Source organism: Orcinus orca, chromosome 3 (assembly GCF_937001465.1).
Source record: "Orcinus orca chromosome 3, mOrcOrc1.1, whole genome shotgun sequence".
NCBI classification, from domain to species: Eukaryota; Metazoa; Chordata; class Mammalia; order Artiodactyla; family Delphinidae; genus Orcinus; species Orcinus orca.
Genome location: NC_064561.1, coordinates 39,060,276 through 39,083,694, shown reverse-complemented (window position 1 = coordinate 39,083,694; position 23,419 = coordinate 39,060,276). Strand labels below are relative to the sequence as shown.

Here is a 23,419-nt window from a genome sequence, read left to right as displayed (position 1 = left end):
AGTAATTCAAGGACCTAGTGCATACTTGGGGCCAATATTATTTTCTCCCTTTCCCTTCCTTTTCAAAACCTAAGTTTTGTTTGCCGCCACATACAACAATCTAGTGAGCAATTATTAACTTCTTTTTCTTGCCTATCATAAAGTGATGCACGTTGGGAGTTCGCTGTACCAGACAGCGGCTGCTCCGAATTTCCATTAAACCCTGGAATTCTTTTGTCAGGGTTTGTAATTGGCTTTCTTAGCATTCTGCAGGAAGATGGAATGGACCTGGGAACGGGCGGGTGGAGACTAATTCGATACAAGACTACAGTAATCTCGATGCAGCTCTCATGAGATTTGCTTCCTTGGTTCTCTGAGACTTGGGCTTGCCCCTTCCCTGACGATCCTGTTTCCTCTTCCATTGGGTAAAACGGGTAGAATTCTAAACTCCTGAATTGGTGGCCCCTGGTGCCAGGTAGAGTTCTCAAGTCTCAAGTCTCAAGACCTCAAATATCACCTTTCAGGCCTCATTCGGAACATGAAAAAGCCACACAAGTTTTAGGCCCGAGTCCCAGGAAGATCTCAGCACACCTAGCTCCGACTTTGGAGAAACAATACCAGAGACGTCATACCCCCGGCAGGGCCTACCCAACTCAAAAACCCGCCAGCGGACGCATGCGCAGAACGGGCGAGGGACGGAAGCCATCCAAGACTCGCAGGCATCCGTACAGCGGTCACATTCTCGGAAAGGCCTGGTTCCCTCGTCGCGGTGAGGAAGTCCCTGGCAACGTCTATGTAACATCGTTGCCCGGAGAGAAACAAGGGAAGCGACCTTCCGCTCTCTGGCGCGCTTCCGTTTCAAACCCTAACTTCCGGTTCGTTAGCCGGTTCCGGTCCCCGCCTCTCACTTCCGGTCGCCTTGGATTCCGCTGCGGTCGGTTCCTGCGTCCGCTCCTGCCGGTTCCGCCGCGCTCCAGGTGAGGGGACGCGGGGCACGCCGGCGCGCCGTGGGGCTGGGGAACCACAGCTTTGCTGTCTCGAGACCCGGCCTCCACTGTGGCCGGGCGGGCGGGCTGGTGGCTGCTCGTGGGGGCCCCGCCCGCGGCTGCCCAGGTTCGCGGCCCAGGCCTCCGGCCCCGTCCGGCTCTTCACAGGGGCCGACGCCCTCCCATCCAGCCTCGTCGCCTAGGTGGAGGGCTTCCGGCGCCTCAGTGGATTTTGCGTCCCCAAACCTTTATTCCTCCCTCTTCTGGGGTTTGTCCGTCTCTCCCTCCTCCCTGTTGAACGGATTCCGGCCCTCTCGGGTTTTGGGGTCTGTGCCTGCCTTCTGTGCTGTCTCATACCAATCACTTCCCACAGCTCTTTCCTCTGCACTCCCTCGCAGTTGCTGCTGCCCTGCTCTCCCGAGGAGGAGTTGACAGTACTTCAACAGTTACCCTTTACTGGGCGTGTTTAAATTTAACTCCCTCCCCTCAATTCCCAAGGTGTTAACTTTTGCTGCTGTTACTTTCAAATTAACCGCCTTTGCTACTTTTTAGTTGTGTGGTCTCGGGCAATTTGTTTTTCCTCTTTTTCAATTTTCTGGTTTGTATAATGAAGACAGTAGTTGTCAGTTTAGGATTGTGAAGATTAAATGAGATTATTCAATTAAGTTGTTGAGCATGTTATCATTTTCCTATCTTCACGACCATTCGTATTGCTTTTTATAGTATACAAAGTGATGTCACGGCTGTTATCGCAGGGATTAACACTATTCTTGTCAAGTAAACATTCCTGCCCTGACTAGGCAAGTCACCACTGTATGTTAGGGAGAAGAATTTACCCAAACAGCCGTTCTTGACTGTAGTTTCACCATAAAGGTGTGCTCCTTGCTTACTTGTTCGGGTTTGATTGCCACATTTACCCCTAAAATCATTTTTCAGTTTATAAATCTGATAGGGTCCGCAGTGATACAAAACATTAAAATTGTGTAAGAAAGAAGGCTAAATGTGAAAACATAAAATGACTCATGCATTTGCATTGCATTGCTCCATTGTTGTTAATGATCTGAATATTGAAGGAATGAGGTTCAGTAACTGAAAAACAGTTTTAAGGACTTTATGCGGTAAAATTTTTTATGGTGTTTGTTTTGTTGTGCTTGGTCCTTTAGAGCAATTGTCAACTTGGAGATCCCACTTGTGGCATGGGTGATGATATTTGTATACTGCTTTACTAAGCATATAGAGCCCATGCCATCTGGCACATTTTTTTTTTAAGGCTGAGAAAATTGAAGAGCCTAGAGCGCTGGCTCTCAAACTTTAGCATGCCTCAGAGATGGGGGGAGGGGGAGACAGAGATTGTTAAAACCCAAATTGCTAGGTCTCTTCTCTCCAGACCCAGTTACATTCCCAACAAGTTACCAAGTGGGGTCAATGCTGTTGGATGGTCTGGGGACCACACTTTGAGAACACTGGTCTAGAGGTGCAGTGACTTGTCCATGCTTACCTAGAGTTCAGGTGATCTCACTTCACATGTTCTGCTCTGCCCAGCACAGTATGCTGTATTAGTGCTATTTGCATTCCTAGCTCTTGTAAATTTTCAGTTTTATTTCCACTTCTCTCAGAAAAATAATATTTAAATGATATTTCAGTTTGACTCAAAAGGGCCATTTGGCTTTTTATTGAGGATTATAAGGTTTGTTAGAGCAAGTTCTCTCCAAATAGAATACATTGCCCTAAAGTAACACACCTTCTTTAAAGTTTTAGTAGAGCAGGTTGTAAACATAGAATAAATGTAAGTGAATTTACGGTGCTCTTTTCTAATGGGTATGTTGAAGACATCTTAAATTTTCAAATTACGTTTGCATGTTAAGATTTATAATTTGCCTTCTTTCTTGCAGTTGGTTGTAATACTTGAAGAGTGAAGTCAAATGTTGTATTAAATATATGACAGCATTTGGAAATACCACTACTTTGAGATTAGAAAATCTAGTTCTCTGACCTGTTGGGGGAACCAACTTATGAAAACTGGTAGAAAGCTTTATGGGGGGAGGAGACCTACATGCTATTGTTGATGAGTGGCAGCTGCTATATAACCTTTGTGTACTTATATCTGTGCCTGTAGGTTTTGTAATTACTGATATTTGGTGCCTTAACTCCTGTAGGTGCAATTCAAGAGAGACAGTTGTGTAAGGGAAGAAAATGAGATTTAGTCAGAAGACTTGTTCTGTTATCAGCTATGTGCCAATGAGCAGATTACATAACCTCTCTGAACCCCTATTTCCTTAATTGTAAAAGAGGGACAGTTCTTATCAAACAACCTTGTTAAAGGAGATTGAGTAAAAACTGTCCAGTGTATTAAATATGAAACAAATAATGGCCATTTACTATTTAGCGCAGTGCCTGGAACACTTCAGTTCTAGTTTTTAGAACAACTTATGTAACCAGTACTTACTTGTTTAGAGCTTACTATGTGCCAGGTAGTATGTGACTTACAAAAATTAATTTATTCCTCTTAAGAACCCTGAGAATTAGGCAGTATTAGCATCCCTGTTTTACAGATGAGGAAACCTAGGCACTAAGAGTCAGTTAGCTTTCCAAGGTTAAATAGCTAATAAGAGGGAGAGCTGACCTCTGAACCCAGGTAATCTATCTCTAGAATTTATGCTCTTAACAACTCATTGTCCTACCTTGCAAATGGTAAATGAACATGGACAGTCCATCATGGAGGAACTTGCCAGTAGCATAAACCTGATCAGAGAGGGAGGAATAGTTAGCTCATTTATTGCAGCTTTCCACTTGAACCAGGAGAATCTGATAGAATATTAGGAAGTTGTAACTTTAAGCCAAAAATTGAGAGGGTGGGAGAATTTTAACTTTGACTCCCGATAACTTTTGGCATTCTGATAACATTTCTGTAAGTAGAAAATCCTGTTTCTCTATCATCAAGTTGTAAAATAGGACTCAAATGACAGTTTATAAAACTTAAAGTTGCAAGTTTACGTACATCTTTGATATATCTGTTTTAACTTGTGTATGCCTTTCTTTCTAGGTATCTTTCTGAACAAAAGCTGCCTCATCGTATGTTTCAAGGATGGCTCTTCCTATCATTGTAAAATGGGGTGGACAGGAATATTCAGTGACCACACTTTCAGAAGATGATACTGTGCTAGATCTCAAACAGTTTCTCAAGACCCTTACGGGAGTACTACCAGAACGCCAGAAGTTACTTGGACTCAAAGTTAAAGGTAATTTTCTCCCTTCTTCAAATTTATTGCATTGATATATTTATGAATCTTTATATTAGCTATTATCTGTTCACTTTAATAAGTCTTTCCCTTTGGAGATTTCTTTGATAGGGATATCCCTAAATTTTTTTTGATGGTACAAGTAAGAATATTTAAGGATCCCTGAAAATACCACCACTATTAAGATTACTTTTGATTTCCTCTGACAGTTGATGTTTGCTTGTTAAACCTGTGACACGGAAGTCCCAGGTAAACAGTGTAATTTCTGTCTTTCTTTCTTTCTTTTTTTTAAGACTTATGTATTATTTATTTATTTAATTAAATTTTTTTTGGCTGCGTCGGGGTCTGGTCTTAGTTGCGGCACTCGGGATCTTCGTTGAGGCATGCGGGATCTTTCTTTGTGGTGTGTGGGCTTCTTTCTAGCTTTGGTGTGCGGGTTTTCTTTAGTTGTGGCGCGCAGACTCCAGAGTGCATGGGCTCTGTAGTTTGTAGCATGCGGGCTCTAGTTGAGGCGCACGAGCTCAGTCGTTGTGGCGCGCGGGCTTAGTTGCCCTGCGGCATGTGGGATCTTAGTTCCCTGACCAGGGATCGAACCCGCATCCCCTGCATTGTAAGGCGGATTCTTTACCACTGGACCACCAGGGAAGCCCCCAGTGTAATTTCTAGTATCTGTCATCTAGCACAGCCTTTTCATTACAGTTTGGGCCTTTTATTCTCCCCAAATTATCTTTTCTGTTTCAAAAGTAATAATGATTTGTAAATTATAGGCAGTGTTCACATTCAGTTAAAAGGCATTTTCACGGTGTTTGTATGTACAGTTATCTCAGGCACTCAATTTTCAGGACTTTCTGGAAAACAGTCATCTTCATCTTGAACAACAGAATAAAACATGAATTTATTTTGTTTAGTTAGTTGAATTAAAGGTGTTCCTCTAAGAGTTGGGGAAAAATTCCAACCTTGTGTTAACTACTACTTCTTAGTGTGTTAGAAATTGCTAATTCAGCAGTAACAGTTTGTTAATTTAAGGAAAAAAACTTGCTGTGGAATCTGTACCAAACCTTTTAATGTTAGGGTTTTGTGTAATGGGATAGTGAAACCAGCACCTGAACTTTAGTGAGAAAACAGTCATTTGCTTGTATTGTAGGCAAACCTGCAGAAAATGATGTTAAGCTTGGAGCTCTCAAACTGAAACCAAATACTAAAATCATGATGATGGGAACTCGTGAGGAGAGCTTGGTAAATGTTTACTTTTGTTACCATTTGTCCCTTTGAAGATATTATGGTTTATATCACACTGTTGTATCATAGTTTTAATTGTGGTAAAATTGTCAGTTTAGCGGTCGGTGAAAAGTAAAAGCTGCACAATGAATGTGTGTATTAACTCAGCAGAAACCAAATACTGGGAAATTTGTTAGTGTATAGCTAGATGTAAGTGTAGTAGTAGTGCTAATGGTCAAATTTAACATGGTAAATCTGCCCAGTGAACATATATAACGAAATATAAAATGTGGAAGTTTTCCCGTAGTGTGTGCTTGCAAGACTCTTGGACTCAAATTGTACCTCTTATTTGCTTTTTATGCTATGAATGTATTTGTTATGTTAATGATAATATGGCCAAACAAAACTATTTTTCATCTTAATAGGAAGATGTCTTAGGTCCACCTCCTGACAATGATGATGTTATTAACGACTTTGATATTGAAGATGAAGTAGTTGAAGTAGAAAATAGGTGAGTACTTTTCATCATCAAAGGAAATTGGTTGTAATTTGAGAAAAAGTGAATATTTCATCTGATCTTATTTTTCGTTAGGGAGGAAAACCTACTGAAAATTTCCCGCAGAGTAAAAGAGTACAAAGTGGAAGTTTTGAATCCTCCCAGGGAAGGGAAAAAACTTTTGGTACTAGATGTTGATTATACGTTATTTGGTAAGTCACCTAAAACTGTGCTCCATCTCTGTTATCCACAATGGCATTTTCCCCTTTTATTTGTTTGTTTTTCCCTTGCAATATGAAATATTTGAAAGCTTTTCTTTTTATTTTAAAAGTAAATCATTTTATTGTAAGGGAAAAAAGAAGTCATCCGTAATCCCAAGATCCAAAGATGACCACTCATATTTTTATGTGCATCTTCCAGGGTGTTTGTATGTATGTCCTTTTTATGTTTACTTAATGATATATTGAACATCACAGTCATTTAACATTCATTGTGAGTTAAATATATGTATTTTTTGGTCAGGCGCTTTTCTAGTTTATGGATGTGTGATAATTTAATCAAGTGATTCCCTATTGATTAACACTTAACATTTTATGGTTATTTAAAAATCATTTTTGATATTTTATTCCTGGTTTTCTATTTAATTATGTTCAAGGCAGATTCTTTTCTTTTTTTTTTTTGCTGTACGTGGGCCTCTCACTGTTGTGGCCTCTCCCGTTGTGGAGCACAGGCTCCGGACGCGCAGGCTCAGTGGCCATGGCTCGGGCCTAGCCGCTCCGCGGCATGTGGGATCTTCCCAGACCAGGGCACGAACCCGTGTCCCCTGCATCAGCAGGCAGACTCTCAACCGCTGCGCCACCAGGGAAGCCCCAAGGCAGATTCTTGAATTTAAAATTTCATGTCAACAAAAAAAGCAATTTGTTCTTTCATCCTCTAATATTGCCAGAAATGATTAGTTAACTCCTGATATTAGAATGGATTTATTTACCTCTAATCCTTAACTTTAAGTACATGTCATAAGTTAGCGTAAATTTTTTTAAAAATTTGATTATTAAGTTAATCAAACCTGTTATTTTGGTGAAATATGATTATATTTGGTAGGTAAATGGCTAAAAAGTGAGTATATGTGTCCCTAGTTTGTTTTTCATATCCTAAAATAACATCTACGTTTTAGAGATTAGATGAGAAAAAAATTTACTGTTTATTATATAAGCCTGAATTCTGGATATTGGTCTTTGCAAATTGAACAGAATTGATCAATTAAAATTGGATTGCAAGAATATTGAATTGTGTGTTTTGAAGACATCCCTTTGTCAGCTGATGTAAGTTAGTCTGAAGTAGTTTGCATTTGAGTGTTTATATTACATTTCAGAAGTTTAATTGATATTGGGTACTTGTCCATGATAATAAACTAATCATCATCTCTAACTGATTTTCTTTTAGACCATAGGTCTTGTGCAGAGACTGGGGTAGAATTAATGCGGCCATATCTTCATGAATTCCTAACATCTGCATATGAGGATTATGACATTGTTATTTGGTGTAAGCTATATTTCTTGTTTAGATTTCCATGAAAATAAGTTGTTCCTTATATTACTCTGCTTTATAAAATGTGACTTAAATTTTATATTTTGCAAATTTCTGATGAAGCATGTTTGACTTTCTTGCATCACAATATAAACTTATGTGCATTTGCCAAATACCGCTGAAATAATTAAATATAGGAAGAGAGTAGATTATGGTGTGAAAAAAAAATGGCCTTATTTTCACAAGACCCCACCTTGATTAGGATCTTTTCTTTCTGATCTTTGCTGTAGAATCTTTGATGCTTTAGTATATTGTTGCTTTCTCCTTTCTTCATCACTCTAGTCTCAAAACACTTGGAGAAAGATATGTATTTAAAAGAATTTTACCGTGATGTAGTTCAGAAATAAAGGCAATATGAATTTACTCAAGGAAAATTAATAAAATTTTTATTAAATTTTATTTATTTAATAAATAAAGCAGTGTTACTTTAGCAGGGCTAAAGCAGTGTTACTCAACTTGTGGTCTGCCATTCCAGGAACTTACAGGTCTGTGGTAACAGTGAGTTTGCTCCAAAAAGTAAATTTACTACATTACTGAACGCACTGTTTAGTTCAGGTGACAATCTTTTTGTGGTACGACCTTCTGAAAAGGGAAGGGGAGTGTATTGATTTACATCTCACCTTCCCACAGACATTTAAAGTTACGTCTTGGCAATGTCATAAGCAGAAAAGAGCTATCCTAATTGTGAATTAAATAAAATCCCTAAAGATGGTAATCTTACTAGGTTTTTGATGAGAGGCCACATAGTTGTTCTGCAGTTTGCAAATTTCCTTTGTATTTTCTTTTATTATCAGAGTATCTCAATAGTTTAGTGTTATTATGAGTACATAGCCATTATAATTCAATACATAGTTAAATACATAATTTTCTGGTTTTTAAGGTACAGAGGAGAAAGCTTTCTGGGAAATAGGTTTTTGTTCAGCAACTCTGACATCTGAGATGACATTTGAGAAAAAAGTTTATCCTCTAAATGTTATTAGAGTAGACTTAGGGACTTTGAGGACATTTTACAATCATATGCTTAAAATAAATTTTTTTTTAAAATAAATTTCATGGTAGTACGTTGAGAAGGGCACCTCATTTTGGAGCTAAATAGACTAGGGTTTTAATCCTGGCTCTGACCTTACTTTGTGACACTAGGCAGGTCAGTTAATTGCTCTGAGACTTAGCTTCCTCATCTGAGAAATGAAGATAAATAAATCTACATTACAGGGTAGTTGTAAGAATAAAATATTGGTATAGCAACTAGTAACATGTCTGACATGTAATAGTTTCTTAATAATTAGAAACTCTTTTTATTAGCTGTAAATCTTTCTGTTTTTCATCTGGGGATTATAGTCCCAAAATATATATTGAATTAAAAAAATTGTTTTTCCCTGTCGCCTGATTGTTGTCATTGTAGATACATCACTCTCTAAAATTTTAGTTCAACTGACCAGTTTTGCATGTAAGGTGATTTTGGTTCTTGTATGTGTGCTAAAGATTTTTATTTTGAGGACTCAGCTCCCTCTTTGCCCTTAAAATAATATACACACACTCATATACACACTTTAAATAATTGAACTCCTTTTTCCATTTTTAAACATTTTACTTTGTAATACCTATATAGTTTAGTCCAATAACTTGAGATGAGTAGGGCACATAAAACTGAAGTTTGAATTTTTATCAGTGTTCTCAGAAGTGGTTGGTGTGTGACAGTGAGCAGGAACGTGACATAGATAGGGTTTGTGAATTTAGTTGCCTCAGACTTCTTGTTAAAAGCTGCTGGACTCAATGAGCACTAAGTTTGCTGAGCCTGGCAAAATGCTAATTTTCTTTAGCATTTTTCGACAGTCTTCAGCCTAGCAGTCTTCAACATAAACTTTTGACACATAACATTAATCTGCTTATATTGACATATATACCTGTGTGTTGCCTGGCAGTAGGAACGCAGAAGAAAATGGAGATCCAGGCACCCTAAATTCAAGTTTAGAACTGATAGAGAACAGTATTAGGGCTGTTTTTAAAAGGGTGGTTAGGTCTTGATTTATGAATTCCTAGGTTCAGAGTTCTTTTGAGCATTGGTTACCTTATCTTTTAGATAAAAGTTGTTTAAATGTTATTGTCTTGAAGACACACTAAAATAAGTTTATTTTTATAAACAGTTAAAAGGAATTTACCATAAATATGCTAGGGATTATTTGTGATGTATTTGAACTTATAGTCTTGCTTAGAAAACTTAACTAATTTATACAGAAGAAAGATTTTTTAAATGAAATTCAAGCTTTTCATACATATTGTGTTATCATTCCTCATGTTTTAGCTGCAACAAATATGAAGTGGATTGAAGCTAAAATGAAAGTAAGTGTTAGAAAACAGTCCATTTAAGAACGTTTTGAAACTGCATTTGTCTTTTTAGAAAGTTCCGAATTGAATTAATTTCATTGTCATTGGAGGGCATTTAGTAGCAAAACAAATGCCAGTATCAGGAGTTAGAGGTGTGTTTAAAGTCTGCTTAATGGTGGTTTGCATTGATTACCTATGTCTTTTTCAAGAAAAAGTACAGCAAAGCTTCCTCTCCTCTTTCTCCCATTTTACGCTAATACTTTCTTTTCCTTCTTTTCTCTGTTGTGTGATACTTAAAGGAGTGATGCTCTTCTAAAATATTAAATTGGGAAGTAACCTGTTTCTGGTAGTACATTGAAAAGGGCCCCTCATTTTAGAGCTAAATAGACTAGGGTTCTTTGGACTATCATTTATCAATTTTGCTTCGTGAAACTAAAATGTTGCTAGTTGTTGAGCAAGGTGTGGTAGCCAGGGGGTAGAAAGTTGGCATTATGGGAAATTATAGCTGGACTTTTCATAAAGCCTGGGATTTTCCACATTATTATATTTTAACCACATGAATATTTGTATTTATAGGAGCTGGGAGTGAGTACAAATGCAAATTACAAGATTACCTTCATGTTGGACAGTGCTGCTATGATAACAGTGCATACTCCAAGGAGAGGATTAATAGATGTAAGAAGTCATTTTACTTTTTATTTAAAGACTTGCTTGTTTTCTGGTGTACTTTTATATTTATATTGATGGAATAAACTACACAGAGTTTAGAAATACATCTGAGTGGATAATAAAGTATCAGTTGAGTTTTGACATAAGATGTATTTCAGGTTAACAGATATGAATTTTAGTGACAAAGTTAAGGATCTTGAGGAAGGACTGTCAAGAAAGGTCATGGTTAATTGGTGTGAAAAAATACTGAATGTTGTCAAGGAAGATACTAGAAACAGACCAGGACACACTTGCCCTGCCCTCTATGAAACTGATAAATAAAAGCAGGTATATCATGATGCATGTACTTTGGGGTTATGTACGTGAAGCCCTAGAGAAAGCAATAAGAACCATCAAGAAAGAGTTGGGCTAAAAAGATTAAGGTTCTTCACTTTGTTTACGTGTCAAGTAACTAGTCATATTATGAACTTCTGCGATCTGCAAGGCCCTGTAATGGGCACTGTTGGGAATAAAGAGATGAGGAGACATGGTCCGTACCTTTTGGAAACACAGACTAATAGGAATTGGGGAGAACTTAGCAAACTAGGAAAGCTTAGGGAAGACAGTATTAAAATTGTCAAAGTCATAAAAGTCATGAATAGAATTATGTGTGTGTAGAGTTTTCAATAAAGGAAATACTGCGTACATCAAGGAAAAGTATAATTTATTACCTACTAAAGTGGTACATGTACAGTCTAAACAGTAAAAAGAAGTTTGGGAAGTGTTAAACAGGAGTGTTTATAATAATGAAAAATTAAAGGAATAAAAAGAAATCCTCAATAACAAATCCCTACAACAGTAGGGAGTTGGTTGTACACATTTTTGTTCATCCATTTAATGGAATGCAGCTAATTATTATTATTAATTAATTTATTTATTTTTAGCTGTGTTGGGTCTTTGTTTCTGTGCGAGGGCTTTCTCTAGTTGTGGCGAGCGGGGGCCACTCTTCATTGCGGTGCGCGGCCTCTCACTATCGCGGCCTCTCTTGTTGCGGAGCACAGGCTCCAGACGCGCAGGCTCAGTAGTTGTGGCTCACAGGCCCAGTTGCTCCGCAGCATGTGGGATCTTCCCAGACCAGGGCACGAACCCGTGTCCCCTGCATTGGCAGGCAGATTCTCAACCACTGCGCCACCAGGGAAGCCCTGCAGCTAATTATTTGATGCAGTATTTAGTGCTTCAGAAATTTTTCATGATACGTTATTAAAGTTAAAGAAGTATTTTAGCAGTATTTGCAAACTGTTAGAAAGTAGTTTTTAACCGTTGTTTGGTTCAGGGGTTCCCTTAGCTTTACAAAAGATCTGTGAACTCTTTGAGGTTGCGGCTGTTTATCAGAAAGACTGGAGAAATATATCAGAATATCTAGTTGCATTCTTTGGTACTAACTGGATTATAGGTAATTAAATATTTTCCTTTGTGCTTTTTTGTGTTTTCAGATTTTTTTCTACAGTCAGCAATATTACTTCTCTAATAGAAAACAAGGTAGCTCATGTTTTGGAGAACATATGGTGCTTGACCTAATTGCAAAATGACAGCACTATTTAAGAAGATGTAGGATTTCTAACCCTGGGTGTCATAAAGCTCTTATATTTTTTGAGGCTTTATGTTGGCTAAGAAAACCAAGAATCTGGTTTATTGTGTCAGTTTCTGTATATTTGGCTTCAAGTATTTGGGGGGTTTGTTTCAGTAGTAAACAAATAGTGCAAACAAATACAGCAAATAAAATTTTAGTGAAATTAAAATATTTGAATAACATTTTTTGCAGTAATGAGGACACTAAGAAAAAGGCTTTCTCCGTATTAAAAGAAATTATAGAGGAGAAAAAACATTTTTAAATTAATGACAACACTTGTCACCATTTATTTCCTACCATTTAATCTCATATAATTATTATTATCATCATATAATCTCACATTACCGTCAACGAGACTACTGCCTTCAGCAAAATGTACTTTTTCTTCTAAAAGTTAATGTATTTAAAATATTTTTGTGAGTGTGTAAAATATGTTCACATGATTCACAAATAAAGTGTATAGTGGAAAGTATTCCTCCCTCCTGGACCCTCCAGCCACTTAACTTTCCTTCCTTCAAGCAATCACTATTATTTCTTGTGTGATCTTGCAGAGAATTTATGCAAGTATCAATAGATATGAAAAACTGAGAAATTACCTTTTTGGAGGCTCATTTTAAGAATTCAGAAATAAAAGCAAGAATTTACAAATTACGGTGTTTTGAAGTGAAATAATCAGATGCCCTAGAAATTGTGCACCTGTACCACTGAACTAAGGAGAAAGTCCATTTTTCCTTTACAAAATATTTAAATATTGTAATAAAAGAACCAGGTACATTGTCATTAAGGTTTTCTAGTTTTGAAAACAGACCCCATGTGAAACCTCAAGCCCTGAGGGGACATGTGAATGCTCAGCAGACATCTAAACAAATACTAGATTTTTAAAAAATTAAATACTTTTTTTGATCCCGAATCTTCATATTAAAATTATAGGAAGTCTTATAATGGGCTTAATTCCATTAGACACGAACAGACCTTTCAGAAGTTGACATTGAGAGATATGTTGTGCCTTACAGTGTGTTGCATCTTGATTCTGTTCTGTTCACAAAGCCAGCCATCACTGACTGCCTCATGGTAAAGGAACGCTCTGGCATAGTTGTGCAGGGCATCTTGCAGTATTTCTGCTTTTAAGAAAGGATGAACTATTCATGAAACTTGAGTTAAATCTAAACTTTTATTCTAAGGTAAAGCCTCTTGGTGTTATATGGGGAAAGTTTTCGGAGTTTTACAGCAAAAAAAACACCATCATGTTTGACGACATAGGAAGAAATTTTCTAATGAACCCACAGAATGGACTAAAGGTAAGACATAATTTTACTTGCTATTCTCACATATGCTGGATTATGTAGTAGAACGTTAGCACTATTGAATTTCATAAATTTTTGGAAGTAGTGTATTATCCTGTCAAGAAAAGCTTAAGTGTTTAGAAAAATTCATATAAAATTGAGCATTCTCTCTTTTTGCTTGGTATCTCCCTAGTTAACCAACTCATCCAGATGGTTTGTTTTTCTAATTTTTTTTTTACATAAATTTATTTTATTTATTTATTTTTGGCTGTGTTGGGCGTTTGTTGCTGCGTGTGGGCTTTCTCTAGTTGTGGCAAGCGGGGGCTTCTCGTTGTGGAGCACCAGCTCTAGGTGCACAGGCTTCAGTAGTTGTGGCATGTGGGCTCCATAGTTGTGGCTCGTGGGCTCTAGAGCTCAGGCTTAGTAGTTGTGGCACATGGGCTTTGTTGCTCCGTGGCATGCAGGATCTTCCCGGACCAGGGCTCGAACCCGTGTACCCTGCATTGGCAGGCAGATTCTTAACCACTGCACCACCAGGGAAGCCCCCATCCAGATGTTTTATTTTCAGTTAGCTCTGTGGAGCAACATGAGCTTACTGACATTGACTTTTAGCATCAAAAGTGAAAGCATCAGACATTCTATTAGGGATACAAATCTTGAATTTCTGATGTTCTAGTTAGCTGGAAAGCTGGCAATAAGGGTATTTTTCCTTTTTTTTTTTTTTTTTTGCCGTACGCGGGCCTCTCACTGTTGTGGCCTCTCCCGTTGCGGAGCACAGGCTCCGGACGCGCAGGCCCAGCGGCCATGGCTCACGGGCCCAGCTGCTCCGCGGCATGTGGGATCTTCCCGGACTGGGGCACGAACCCGCGTCCCCTGCATCGGCAGGCGGACTCTCAACCACTGCGCCACCAGGGAAGCCCTGATTTTCCTTTTTAAACTGAAACTAATAAAAGGTTTTTGCAAATTCATATAGTGTTAGTGGAGAGCTTAGAATTATGAAATGCTAGAGCTAGAAGGAACCTCAGTCATCTTTTATAGAAACAATCTGAGGATCAGAAAGTTCATGACTTGCCCAAGGTCATGATTGTAACTGGTTAATGATAGAATTTGAGTTAGAACCCAAGTAACTTGGTTTCTAGGCCAGTGTTGATCTTAGCATTAAGTCACATGCAATCTTATGTAGGCATCATAGTGATACTTAACCCTGGTAGCAGCGTAAAATTGGTAAGAGAGAAATTTGAAACTTAAAATTTCTGGTACCTGTGGTTGCCTATGTGTAAATACATTATGAAAATGGAAAAGATAGCTCTATATTATGGTACAATGCAAATGGAGTCTCCATTTGAAGTGTAAATCCTGATACTAAGATACTTTTAATTTCAGTCCTGAACTTTTCCACCAGCTGAATTCTTTTTTTTATGTTTTTTTTTTAATTAATTAATTAATTTATTTTGGCAGCGTTGGGTCTTCGTTGCTGAGCGCGGGCTTTCTCTAGTTGCAGTGAGCGGGGGCTACTCTTTGTTGCGGTGCGTGGGCTTCTTATCGCAGTGGCTTCTCGTTGCAGAGCACGGGCTCTAGGTGCATGGGCGTCAGTAGTTGTGGCACGTGGGCTCAGTAGTTGTGGCTCGCAGGCTCAAGAGCACAGGCTCAGTAGTTGCGGCACACGGGCCTAGTTGCTCCACGGCACGTGGGATCTTCCCGGACCAGGGCTCGAACCTGTGTCACCTGCATTGGCAGGCAGATTCTTAACCACTCTGCCACCAGGGAAGTCACTACCAGCTGAATTCTTGATAACTTTAAAAGACGAGAGAAAAACTTGAAGAAGGTAGATTTTTGAAGCTCTCCATACAGACTGTTGATGTCGTCTTTAGTGTACAATGAGGATAGTTTAGGGACTGAATATTAATCTAGGTAGTGAATTGTCACAAATATAAGAGCTGTTGACTTGGAAGAAAAGTACTTGGGGTAGACTGGTGATTATTCTGTCCTTTAAAAATGATTTCTGTTTGAGGCTTTAGGAGAAGTGCTTTTCCTGTGTGTAGTTTACGAGGTATAAGGTACAAAAGTATGTTCTTCAGTCTTGAGGAAAGATTCAATTGATCTAAGCCAAATTTTGTATGAAAGTAGTGGTGTCTGTACTGGAAAGGAGGTAAAGTCATGGTATTTAAGGAATGATTAATTTTTTTTTAACAGGTATAATATTAGTTTCAGGTATACAACATAATTTGTGATTTGATATTTGTTTATATTGTGAAATGATCACCACAGTAAGTCTAGTTAACTAACATCTGTCACCATACATAGTTACAGAATTTTTTCTTCGGATGAACACGTTTAAGATCTGCTCTCTTAGCAACTTTCAAATATGCAATATGGTATTGTTAACTATAGTTGCTGTGCTATACCTTACATCCCCATGACTTATTTATTTTATAACTGGAGGTATGTACCTTTTGACTCCCTTTACCCATTTCTCCCACCCACCCATCTCTGGCAACCACCAGTATGTTCTTTCTGTTCTCTGTATGTATGAGCTTGGCTTTATGTATGTGTTTTGTTCTTGTTTTTGTTTTTAGATTCTACATATAAGTGAGACAGGGAATGATTTTTGAGAAGAGCTTTAACTTAAAAAAAAAAATTATTACTTTCATGTGTGTTTTTAGAAGAAACATTATTTTCCCAGCCAACATTTGGGCCCTCCTCATCTCTGGATGCAGACAGATGATGATATAAACTTCTAGTTCTTCATGTTACTTTAGAGCAAGTTGTTTGTTTGTTTTTTAGCAGAGTACTCAGTAGAATCATTGAAGGAATTCCTAAAAATATGTACGTTTCTGCCTCCAAAAATTCTAATTCAGGAGAGGTATTTTTAAGCATTCTACAGGTAATCTCTCGCATGTCTCCTTTTGAAAGCCTCTTTTAAGAAGGTAGTAATTAATGATCTGCCCACATTGACATAGAAGTGGTTTTGAAATTGTGAAATATTCTAAATTCTGTTTTGTTATCACAGTTCCATAATGTTTCTGGTAGAAATCTCAGAGATTTCACAGAGATCTTAAAGACTGCTTATTTTTAAAGTAGTTAACTTCTAATATAAGCTTGCTAATCATAAGGTTTGAAATATATAACATAGGAGGCTTTGTCAATTATGAATATAGTACTGAACTAAAGGAACTTGAATTTTGGTCATGGATTAATCAGTAGTTACTCTGAACTTCACTTTTATTATCTATATAGGGAAATGGTGATTTAAGAGAATGCAGATAATCTAAACATTCTTAATTTCCTAAAAATGTTTTTTGATATGAGACAGAGGTGGTAATATATGTTGCCTGCCCTTCTAGTGATCACTTAGATCATTCTTGAAGAATGGAACAGTGATTATACTGAAACAATTGAAGTCAGTTAGGTGAATTTTTCCCACTTAACTAGTTTAACTTTTAGATCCAGAATCTTTGGGGTATTTTAGTTTTGTTATTTAATAGTGCTTAAGACCAAATGTTTAGAAAGTAAAAGTAACTTAGCAGGGCCTTGGGTTGAAAATCTTATTTACCAGCCACTGACTCTGTACTTTCTCTTTCAGTCTAATCCCTTCTGCTTCTATACTTGGAATCACTTTGGTACATTGTATATTAATAGTTTAGAAGTCAATATGTTGCCTTTACAATCTTTTTAAATGAGGGAGTACTTTAAAACATTACAATATTGCCCAGGATTATGCTGAAACTCATTTCACTACATTCTGATATCATGCCTATTTACACCTAGCTGTAGGGCTTAAGCAGGTCCCTGCAGAGAGTTTTCTTGATCTCCTGCAGTCACTGCTGCTGCTGTGAAGCAGCACTGCCCGCACTGCCTGTTTGGAATTAAGGATCTCCTACAAGAGTTTGCTTCTGTGCAGACTCTGACAGCTCTTATTGGTGCCCTTCAGCCAGAGCTCAACTGACTAACAGCTGTGGAGGTCCTTGGCCTTAAACTGTTCTGATGTGAATAGAACCTGGAACGTATGGGAAACTTTTCTTCTGTCCGTTTCAAGCTGGTGGTGTGTTTTTCCAATGACAGAGAAGTAAATAAAAAAATATTTAAAACCTCTGCTCTTGATAGATACGGTAACGACTCCTATGGGCTCATTGTTCTCAACAGGTGACAATGATTAAATGTCATCTGTTTTTAAATGTCACTATGTAAAAGTGACCGGTTTGCATTTTCTCCCAATCACAATAAGGATATATTAATGCTTTACTAAAATGATTTATTCAGTACTTACAGGCATATGTGTGATTTTTAAAAGATATATTTTTTTTATAATGGAAAAGTTCAAACATAAAAAGAACTACATTGAATTGTATAAACTAACCCCCATTGTATGCATTATCCTGTTTAAACAACTTGTTAATTCATGGATGTTTGCTCTATACCTTACATACTTCCCTCTCTTTGATATTTTGAAGCAAATCCCAGATACATTATTTCATCTAAAATTAGTTAAAAGTTTTTGAAATGCTGTCTTGAGTGCTATATAGATGAGCTGGTGTCTTAAAAAAAGTAGAACTCTTTATTGGAAGTGTAACATAAAGAAAAGTGCATAAAATGTGCAGTTTAACAAATTGTTTTACATAGAACATATGTAACTACCATTCAAGTCAAGATGTAAAAGCCCTTACTAATTACAGTCTTCAACCCTGTCCACCATCCTGACTTTCATGCTTTTGAAATGAATACTTTTTATCATAAAATACATTGAACTTAAAAATTTAGAAAATATGGCTGATTTTTATGGGAAAACTCATATAATTAAAAATATTTTAATGGAGACTTTACTGATAAAAATGCTTATGATAAAATGTGAGTGAAAGTAGGTTATACAAATGTGTAATATTATAGCTATATAAAAATTTCATAGAAAATACTGATGTAAAATCATCAGTGTTAAAATTTATCTCACTCCTCTGTAGATCCAGCATGTATTGGGTACCTTTTTATGAATGAAGTGATGTGAATGAGATTATTTAATTAGTAAGAAGCAACTGGATTGATAGAAGGGGGAAACGTCTAAGCAGTTTTGCAAAGTAGAGAAGCCACATAAGGTTCAAGTGCTATAAGACAGCTGGTGTTGTGAGGTTCAGACTGAAAAGATAACAGAAGGTAAATTAAGTGGAAGAACTTCTACTGTAAACATACCATGACTGTCAGTGAGATAATGTAAAAGTAATTCTTAGTATTGACAGCCTTGGTGATATTTTAATCTCATTAACTGTAATTTAAGTGATAAAATAGTGTAGATTTGTACTAGTTTTCTTACTACAATGTGAAGTGTTGGATAACGTTTGTTTTCTAATAGATAAGACCTTTTATGAAAGCACACCTAAATCGAGATAAAGACAAAGAACTTTTAAAATTAACCCAGTACCTCAAGGAAATAGCAAAATTAGATGACTTTTTGGACCTAAATCACAAATATTGGGAAAGGTAAGTGCTAATTGCTTATTCATTTCTTCTTTACATTAATGAATGAAAAATTGTCTGGCAGCTCTGGTATACACATAACTCTTATTTTTTGTTTAAAATGGGTGAATTCTAAAGCTATTTTCTAATCCAGTGACATCTACCCTGGAAGTATTTTTCCCTTTCTCTTAACCTCTAACTTGTTCATAAACCCACATCTCTTAAGATCTTTAATACTTCTCTACTAGAGAGGATTTAAGAGACTAGTACATGTTTGTGATACTACCTGTTAATTATTTTGTGACATTAAATGGGTCACTCTTTTATGAATCTGTTCTCATACTGTAAAATAATGTCAGGATAAAATAAAATATACTAAAAAGTTTTCTGTTAAAAATTACAAGTAACCTCTGTGTAGCAGAAAAAATAGAAAATTTATTCCTTTAGGGAAACAGTTACTTGTGATTATGAAAGATAACCACTGTTACCAGCTTGGTGTCTAGTCTTCTAGTCTTTTTTTCTGAGCACAAACATAAGTACAAATCTACATATGGACTGCATGTAAACGTCAAGATTTTGAGGCAGGAAAGACCTCTGGAGAAGTGAACAGGATTATTATGTACTGCAAGTACTTTTTTGGAAGTAAATCTTTGAAGAGCTGATTTCACCAATACAGCAACAAAAGAAACTTCATGTAATATAACACTTTGGCTTTTCAAATTACACTTTTGGCTTTTCAGATCACTCATATACTTATGTACTTATATACCTACATAATACTTATTTATATACTTCTTATTAGAGTCTCATAATCCTATTAGGAGGGTAAGGCTGGCATTTTTTTTTTTTTTTTTTTTTGCGGTACGCGGGCCTCTCACTGTTGTGGCCTCTCCCGTTGCAGAGCACAGGCTCCGGATGTGCAGGCTCAGTGGCCATGGTTCACGGGCCCAGCTGCTCCGTAGCACGTGGGATCTTCCTGGACCGGGGCACGAGCCTGTGTCCCCTGCATTGACAGGCGGACTCTCAATCACTGCACCACCAGGGAAGCCCAAGGCTGGCATTTTTATCCACATTTCCTGTAGATGGTGTAACTAAGTCATAGAGATAGTAAATGCCACAGTTTGAGCAAGTTTTACCATCAAAACTTGTCCAGGTCTCCTGATTTTAAGAACTCTTTCCCCACCCCCATAGCTCTGAGTGTATAGTAATTCATAAATGTGAGAAATAGAGATGTAAAAATTTTAATTTGTTGGTAGACTCCTATAACATAATATGAAGAAAAATTTGCTTGGTGAATTAACATCTTTGCATCTTTACACTCTTGATCAGAGTTCTTTAGCAGCTTTGGCTCACTACCTTTATGCAAGAAGATCTTCAAATGGACTTTTAGTTTTGGGGGGAAATTATAATACTAGTTAATATATTGCTTTCACATTTGGAAGTAAGGCAGTGTGGAGTGATAGTGTGTAGCCTCCAGAGCCTTGTTTTCAATCTGAACTCTGCCACTTTCTTGCTGTATGAACTTGGGCAAACTGCTTAACCTCTCTGTGACTGTAAAATAGAAATAAGTTCTCACTGAACACTCAGAACTGTTGTGAGGACTAAATGAATTAATGCATGTACTTAGAACAGTGCTTGGCACATAAACAACACATGTTAGCGATTATTAACAGTTATTACTTACCTTGAAAAGTTTTGTTATTAAAATAAACAACTTTCTTTAGGGAGGAGAGTTAGATTGTTAAGTTAAATTTAGTGTGATACAGCTTAGACATCTTATTTTATTTCTTGCAGGTATCTCTCAAAGAAGCAAGGACAGTAGTTACAAGCTATACTGGCAGTTACTGAAGATACTTGAGATCCATGAACTTCTTTTTGCTTTTATGCTAAAGATCATTATGATAGTGCTGGACACTGCAGCAAATATCAGACTGCTTATACTTGGTCTTCCATTTTTTTGTAAATTTAATTTTATATTTTTTGAAGATCATAGCAATACGCCAAAAAAAAAACAAAAAAAACCCACCTTTTTCCCCCTGTATGAATATACTGTAACTGTTGAAAAATATTTTCTCCAACATAGAGTACTGAGTTTTATTCCCACACACACACACAAAAGTGGACAAAAATGTATGCTTAACAATGTCATTTTGTGACTTTGGAAATAAGTATGTCTTGTGTGTTTGTCTCACTGTGTTGTTGTCTAAGCCCAAACCCACCTTGAAACTACTGTTTTTAAAACCAAAAAAAGAAAAGTTTTTAGTAAGGAACCTAGTTTAGTATGCTTAAAACCACTGAGAGTTTTTCTTATTCCTTTGTCATAAACACAATTTCTCTTATTACTCCACTACCTACATCTCTAAATTCTGAGCTGTCTCAGTTTGGTGTGTATGTGTGTCAGTGTTCTTTGAGTAAAACTGGAAAACGTCTGCTCTGATACAGATATGTCATAGTGTGACAAATAGAAAACATGAGACTGAGGAATGAAACTAAGGAACAAGAGTGTGTTTCTTTGTGGTGGCCAAGTAGAAGCACTCCTGCCTAAAACCGTTGTCCTAAAAGCAGTTAAAGGCAGTACATTTTAAAATGGGACGTATCACTGGTTCAGTCCTAAAAAGCATGAACAAAAAGTTTTTGTTCTGTTCCAGCTCTGTCTTCTCTAAGTGCAAACACTGTGTTGCAGTGAAAATATCTAGCCATAAGATTAACGAAATTTATTTGCAATGCTTTTGCCTGCAGATATGTATTGTGACCACTGTTTTGTGTTGACAGTATTGCTTTATACAGTTCTTCTATTTGAAAGGAATCTGGTTCTTTCAAATAAACATGGTATGTATTGTTCTTACGGGGGACTATTTCAGTGGTGTAAATAATAAATTCCTTTTCTTAAAACATCAGTTATCTGCTCTGTATTATCCCAAATATTTTGCCTCTTTGTTGAATCATGAAACAAACACTAGGTTCAGGCAGGCATCTCTTGAAAAAAATTAAATGTGTATGGTTTTAAAAGTTTGGGAACCCCTAATTAAGATGATTCAATGAAAACGTCTTAATTATGAGGCTCAATTTAAATATTTAAGGATCGAATAGAATTTTTTAAAGCATTTCATTGGCACATTTTCCCAGTGTGAAAAGTAGTTTATTATTCCAAGGTAAGGAAGTCTTTATCCTTTTTAAAAAACTGAACACTTAAAACTATTTATATAGGTTGATAAAGAGCAAACATTTTCTAAATCAGTATAAACTGAACTGCAAAAATTAGCAAGCCTCAGGAAGCAAAGCAAAGTAGGTTCTAAAAAAAATATATTTTCTGCCATTAGGTGGTGCCCAAACCAAAGTTTATTAGCAGGTATGCTAAATTAAGCAGTCCTAGGAGAACATTGTCAGCTTATTGAAATCACATGTCTTTGTGTGGTTAATACATTCATAGAGTGTGAGAATTTTAGTGTGTCTTATGTGTCTCATAATTTATTGAACAGATCTATCTCTGTATTTCTATGTATGTGGCGTACACAGCAGAACGAGGAGATGACTTAATCCAGATGCATGTTTTAGTGAAATAGCAAATTAATTTTATGATGTATATGTTCCAGACTTGCAAACAATTAGTGCCTAATAAAGTATATTTAACCTAAAAACTGCAGAACATCATTAAATCTTTGATTTAGAAGGCAGTTTGAGACCTGGTAGCCCCTCAGGTCCTTTATGAAAATCAAGTTACTGGATTAATGATAGCTGTAGGATTTACTCAGTTTTAAAGGTAAAGAATAGATAAGCAGGTCATTACAGTAAGGAACTGCAACATGATCTTCATTCATAGAAAGGAAAATGGTTGTCTTTTGGGAGGAGGTGGAGCTGTGTGGGAATAGGGATTGGTAAGGAAGGGTATGCAAAACAACAACACCACATGGGAAAATGCAAATTATATAGGGTTTTTCTTGGTTTTTTAATGAGTTAGTTGCCAAGAATAGTAATAAAATATGTGAATAGTGAATAAACTGGTTGAGCATTTTTCTCATCCCAAGCAATCAACAGAACTCTCTCAAGAACAGATTGTTAGTTTTCCCTAAAGTATTGATATATCAAAATTTATTAATCTGGGCTTCCTTGGTGGCACAGTGGTTAAGAATCTGCCTGCCAATGCAGGGGACACGGGTTCAAGCCCTGGTCCGGGAAGATCCCACGGAGCAAATAAGCCGCAGAGCAAATAAGCCCGTGCACCACAGCTACTGAGCCCGTGTGCCACAACTACTGAAGCCCATGCACCTAGAGCCCGTGCTCTGCAACAAGAGAAGCCACCGCAGTTAGATGCCCGTGCACCGCAACAAAGAGTAGCCCCCACTCACTGCAACTAGAGAAAGCCCGCGTGCAGCAACGAAGACCCAATGCAGCCCCAAATAAATAAAACTAAAAAAAAAAATTATTAATCTTATTAGCTGGAATAGCAGCCCAAGTGGTGTCTCTAGAGATTAAGTGCTTAGATATTTATGTAAGGATATGCTGGGTTTAATTTTATTTTTGGCTGCGTTGGGTCTTCGTTGCTACGCTCAGGCTTTCTCTAGTTGCGCAGAGCGGGGGCTACT

The 23,419-nt window shown here is 37.2% G+C and overlaps 1 protein-coding gene across 1 annotated transcript; it reads left to right on the top strand.

The window, feature by feature from the left end:
- Window positions 1-826: 826 nt before the first annotated feature.
- UBLCP1 (ubiquitin like domain containing CTD phosphatase 1) lies at window positions 827-21,733 on the top strand. The gene is made up of 11 exons (XM_004285244.4): window positions 827-956; window positions 4,009-4,204; window positions 5,349-5,440; window positions 5,848-5,933; window positions 6,015-6,130; window positions 7,362-7,460; window positions 9,808-9,845; window positions 10,407-10,505; window positions 13,290-13,406; window positions 18,733-18,860; window positions 20,631-21,733. Exons 2-11 carry the CDS (start codon window positions 4,051-4,053, stop codon window positions 20,656-20,658), a joined length of 957 nt encoding a protein of 318 aa, XP_004285292.1. The 5' UTR covers window positions 827-956; window positions 4,009-4,050; the 3' UTR covers window positions 20,659-21,733.
- The last annotated feature ends 1,686 nt before the right edge of the window (window positions 21,734-23,419 follow it).